Source organism: Parasteatoda tepidariorum, chromosome 1, assembly GCF_982258835.1.
Source record: "Parasteatoda tepidariorum strain Cologne lab strain chromosome 1, Ptep-v5.0, whole genome shotgun sequence".
In the NCBI taxonomy this organism is placed as follows: domain Eukaryota; kingdom Metazoa; phylum Arthropoda; class Arachnida; order Araneae; family Theridiidae; genus Parasteatoda; species Parasteatoda tepidariorum.
Genome location: NC_141755.1, coordinates 137,857,448 through 137,862,883, shown reverse-complemented (window position 1 = coordinate 137,862,883; position 5,436 = coordinate 137,857,448). Strand labels below are relative to the sequence as shown.

The 5,436-nt window shown below is 25.8% G+C and overlaps 1 protein-coding gene across 2 annotated transcripts; it reads right to left on the bottom strand.

Annotated features, from left to right (window-relative positions):
• Nucleotides 1–1,534: 1,534 nt before the first annotated feature.
• LOC147817082 (suppressor of hairless homolog) lies at nt 1,535–5,174 on the bottom strand. 2 transcript variants are annotated; one of them, XR_015430228.1, is made up of 4 exons: nt 4,884–5,167; nt 3,261–3,397; nt 2,126–2,221; nt 1,535–1,668 (listed from the first exon to the last, which is right to left on the bottom strand). XR_015430228.1 is itself a non-coding variant. In XM_087154537.1 (3 exons), exons 1-3 carry the CDS (start codon nt 4,907–4,909, stop codon nt 1,626–1,628), a joined length of 165 nt encoding a protein of 54 aa, XP_087010663.1. In that variant the 5' UTR covers nt 4,910–5,174; the 3' UTR covers nt 1,535–1,625. The 2 variants fall into 2 exon arrangements, 1 of the variants encoding a protein (XP_087010663.1); XM_087154537.1 differs by lacking the exon at nt 3,261–3,397 and having other exon boundaries at nt 4,884–5,174.
• Nucleotides 5,175–5,436: the final 262 nt, after the last annotated feature.

Below are 5,436 nucleotides of genomic sequence, written 5' to 3'. Positions count from 1 at the left end.
AAATGACAAATGATGAATTATAATGAAATATTAAATAATTATAATTAAATTTTAGAATATAAAAAACATTAGAATATAACAAACTTCGGAATAAATATCAGGAATCAATAATAATAAAATGTTATTATTATTTTCAGTTTACTAAGATATCCAAATATAACAAGTGTTAGGAGTTTTAATGCTCAGTAAATAATGCATTAAATACAATGAAATTTAGTTGTTTTATCATAGAAATAAAGCAAAAAATACCATTAAAAATATGTTTTTTCCCTAACAATCTTCAAGAAAAAAAAATAATAATAATAATATAATATATTAGAGAAAATAATAAAATTATTAATTCTAAAGTCCCTTAATGCAAAACAAGAGTGAAGGATGATTTTAAAAATTGAATTATTTTCAAACATCAAAAAAAAATTTTAAATTCTTGAATTTCCAGAAACCTGCTTCGAATTGTCTAAGACAAATTTGTTTAATATTTTACGTAATTTATTAAAACAGTTAACAACGTTACAAATACCCCTTGAAACTTTGAATAGAACAGTATTCAATTAACAAAATTATTCAATGCGAAATAAGATCATGGTTTATAATAAATAAGTAAAATTTTTTAACTACACAAAAGACCATGAAATCAATAGAATTTTCCAACATCTAGAGCAAAATCAGTGCATAAATGAAATAGAAATCAATACCATTTTTCTTTTAACTTAAAGATTTCTTCAAAATTAAATGGAATGAAAAAAATAATGATATCAATTCTGTTAAAATTACTTGTGTTTTTGAATCATGTGAACAATTTTTACACAGCTCTGCCTTAAATTTGCTCGGTTTCACCCAACAGGCTTGCTCGTGTGGCAAGTGACATTAGAAACAACATTTTTACACAATAGTGATAGAAAAGAAATTGTGTTTTTTGCTCTTTCTTATTCTATGTTTTCATTCAAAATTTACCCTATAATAATTATTTTACTATACACTAAACTCCTCTTTAACTGTGAGTGGATTATTCACTTCAGTTTATCAGCTATCTGGTCACAGGAAAAAATTTCCTGTTCATTAAATATTTCAATAAATACAATTCACAAATATTTATTTTATTGAACTAGATGATCCACGAATGAACCTGATCAACATCAATGTTCGTTAATAATACTAAGTTAAATAAATGTTAAATGATATTAAAAATAAGCACGCAGACAATCTTTCAATTCTATATGCTGATAATTTATAAATTTCTATTCATAAATTTTCATTGAATTTGAAAACTGTTACTTTTTGCTTGGTAACAAAAAGGTTAAGTTTTTCTCCACCAATACTTGAAATAATTTAAAAAGTTATATTAAGAATAAGCTAGACTTATTGCCTTGTTTTTAAGTTCTGATAAAAGTTGTGCCAACATTCTATTTGTTTTAAAAATTTTACTTAAATTTAAGAAAAATGAAAAGCAGCATGATGTAAATTTTATAAAATATACATTAAAAAAGAAAAGTAAATCAATAAATAAAAAGACTTAAGTTTTTACATAATGAGTACTTGCTTTGCCATTGAAATCTAACTGTTGCATTTCTTGATCAGAATTTCCAATCCCAATGAAAGCGCATAATTGAGAGCCTTGCTCACTTTCACCATCTCGAACTATTTGCTCCTGTTTTTTCCTCCAACCATCTCCAAGTAGATAGACAGATGGGGGAGGGCAAAAAAACCTAAATATGCATGATTTTGTACGTCAACAGTTTTAAAAGCAATAAAATTACAGTCATACATCTACATTACAAATTCAAAGAGAAAGCAAAAAAATATGTTAGTGAATGAAAACGGTAATTTGTTTAACATTTTCACCAAAATAATAACTGTGTTGGCCTTTTAAATTTTATAAAGCACGTATTTGCCTCAAAAAACAGTTACTTCTGACATAGCCAAATTTTCTGACATAACCAAATTTTTCAACAAAAAATAAGAACCTTTTAAACCTTTTATAAATATTTTGTGAAATAAAATATTTGGCTATCAAAAGGAGTCTCCCCCCCCCCTTCACTGTTAGAAAAACAAATGTAATTGAAGCTCATGATATACAGGTTTAACTATAATTTTAATTTATAAAAGAAAAAAATAACATTTTTACCTTTTTTCACTGCCATATGATTTTTGAGCAACTTTAGCATGCAGGATAACAAGCACTATATCACCCCTTTCTCTCAAATATTTTTTCATACATTCCCTGGAAACAAAAATAGTAATGCTTAATGAGTTTTATATCATAGTATAAATAGAAAAAAAAATGTCAAGTGGAATAAATAGTAAGTTTTAATTCTAAATAATTACATAGGATGAAAATCATTTTAGAAATATTAAAGTAACCTATCTCTAATTATAAGCATTTTAAACCTGATTTTGATTTTTAAAAGCTCTTCCGCCAAGAAAAATAAAATACACTAGCTTAAATGATTTAAACTTAAAGTAAAGCTTCAGTTTCATAAGATACGTAATCTTTCAGGTAGGAATTAACTAGATTGCATTTTAACATATTTTAAAAATATACTAATGGGTGATATTTTTCTCCCCTGTGGCATCCATTAGTATATTTTTATTATTAGTATTAGCATATTGTCACAGAACAATACCGAGTTCTTGTAAAAAGATTTTTCTGCTAGGAAGTAAATAATTTTGGTTTTCTTCTCAGCAGAAATTTTCATGCTAGTAATTTTTTTATTTAGTTATTACTTTTGATTTCACATAGTTTTTAAAATCCTATATTACTAATTTGATATTATTTATTACAGCAACTGATTCTTGAAATGAAAACACGCATTTAGTAACCCTTTTTCGAAGAACCCGATTCGCGTAATTTCGCTTCAATCTTTTTTTTCCCCCGGTAGTTACTGCTATGGATTTCACAACTTTTTATGATTTTCTTTTAATGCAATGAGAATTAACAAAATTGCTTAAAAGGAAATTATTAGTGTGTTTCCCCCCTTCAAAATGCAAGAATATCTGCCATATTATTAGATTTAAAAAAAAAAAAAAATTTAAGTTGACGTTTCCATGTTTGTTTTTTTTCCCCACCTAAATTAAAACCATTATAAAAGAATAATTTAAATTATTAATAAATAATCTAATTAATAAGAAATAAAAAAAATTACTTCTCTCACATTATTTATTTTAATTTTTACCTGAAAAACTAATCTATATGGATAGTGATATGTCTAAAAGCTACTTAAAAATCACAGTACAGAAAATGAATACGATTTTCAACACACCCAAAACAAATCCATTTGTTTAAGAGACCATTTATAACCAAGAGTTAAATCAATCCAGTGATGAAGTCGTTCAGATACACGAGAGCTTTCTGAGATCGTAAAAAAAAATCTGGTATATATTCATCTGGTGTCCCTTCCTGTGAAAGAATAAAAAGTTTGAATGAGAAACTTTATTGCAGTGGACAGTGACTATAAACGTGTAACGACTATAATCATATAATTTTTCTAACTGAACACACGTTTATTACATCAAAACTAGCAATATATGTGCTTTTATCTCATTCTTCATGCATAATTTTTTAAAATAATTTTTGTATCTTTTACCTGAATCTAACAAAAAAGTGTGTCCACAACATAAAACAATAGAAAAAAAATTTTCTTTAAAAGGTTCTTTTTACACAGAAATAAAAATTCACTTTTTTCTACTGTCCTTTCTTTATCAATGATTACCACATTCAAAGGGTTTTCGACTATCCACCTATCATTATTTTGTCGAATCTTCCAACCCGATTTAAGTAATTAAATAAAAAACAGAATTCACAGTATTGTTGCTTCATAATTATTACAAAATGTGAAAAACACAGAAGGGTGGTATTTAATAAATTACTAAAAAAGAGAGGTAGATTTTATGAAACATAGTATTTCAATGTTGTAAATCTGATTATAAAAAAATTATTTTATAAAACATATTTTAAAGAAATTTTTTAAAAAAATAAAAAACTAAGTTTAATTTCAGTAGCATAATCAAAAAAGTATGTATTATTGGCATATTATATCAATAAATTTGTCATACTTCACAAAAATCATAAACTTCATTTATTCAACTTAGCAAATAAAACTTGGTTTTAAAAAATCGAAAATTTGTCTCTTACAACAAAAATAAAGTTAGCTGAATAAATTTTTGTTGCAAAAATTTTTGACTGAGAACAAGTTAATCAATTACATAGCTGCAAGTAGTATACCAGGTGAGACAAAACTGATGGTTTCAACTGTAAAGAGTAAAAGAATTTACCAAAACAAAAAAAATTTCACCATACAATGTGGGCTCAATAATCAAATGACAATCTAAAAGAGGGTTTTTCTTGAGAAAAAGGGAAAATATAGCAAACAAGTTTTTTTTCCAGATTGTCAAGAAATTTTGGATTTGTAATAGTTAGGGATATTTACTGAAAAAAAAACTTATCTCGTCCAGGACATTGAAAAAAAATGAATAAAACCAAATTAAATTGGAAAAAAAAACTCAATGAAATGGGTGTTACTAAAAATAGCCAAATAAATTCTAACATATTTGAATTTAAACATATTTGAACATAAACATATTTGAATTTAAACAAAATACAATTTAATAGAACAACAGAAAGTTAAAATTTTTTACATTTCTTTTTCTAAATAACTAAACTTGCATTATTAGAGCCGTATACAGAATTATAAAACCTACATAACATAGAATCTAAGATTTGGTTTGAGTATTCATACTTCACATTATTAAAAATTACTATATTTGCGATTGAGATATAAAAATGTGATTCGCAGTAGAATATACAATATGCATGGTATACCACAAAAAGTTTAAATTAGTTCCGTGACTATTTTTAACATTTTGTGGGTGGAAAAAAAACTAACCAAGCATATAGCTTCATCACAATCATACTGCTTAATGTTTCTTAAAGGAATTCCTAAGATACGAGGGATTTCTTCAACGAGGTTCATTCTTCATAGTCCTATAAAATTAGAACATTTAAATCTTATTTCTCGAACCTTATTGAAAGAAACAAAAATTTAAATTTTCTGCCTAATTTTATTCTGTTTGCTTTGATTACGACGATTATGACTTTTTTTTTCTGTTACATGAGTTCTATAATCATAAACTAATTGGTCAACCAGATGAAATAGGGCAACTAGCTCATCCGTTGATAAAACTAAAACGACATTCTCACTGCATGAGAAAAACTCGCGAACGGGAACTCTCAGAAATGTAAAGCAAAATCTCAGCAACTTTTCAAAAAATTTCTTTTTTTTTCTTCCGATAATTTTGTATTATATTATTTTTTCAATGTGTTTTTCCATATTTAAGAGGCTCCTACATATAGGAAAAAATTTTTTTAATTTGAGAAAATGGCGAATAATGGGTAAAAACTGGAAAAATCCAGTAAAATTGGTTTATTTCCATTGTTTT

Excerpts from the sequence above, each read along its gene's own strand:
- LOC147817082 (XM_087154537.1), bottom strand. The coding sequence starts at position 4,909 with ATGATTGTGATGAAGCTATATGCTTG. Across the intron at positions 2,222-4,883 it reads GTGATGAAGCTATATGCTTG|GGAATGTATGAAAAAATATT; the intron begins GTTAGTTTTTTT and ends TTTTGTTTCCAG. Across the intron at positions 1,669-2,125 it reads TCATATGGCAGTGAAAAAAG|ATGGTTGGAGGAAAAAACAG; the intron begins GTAAAAATGTTA and ends ATCTACTTGGAG.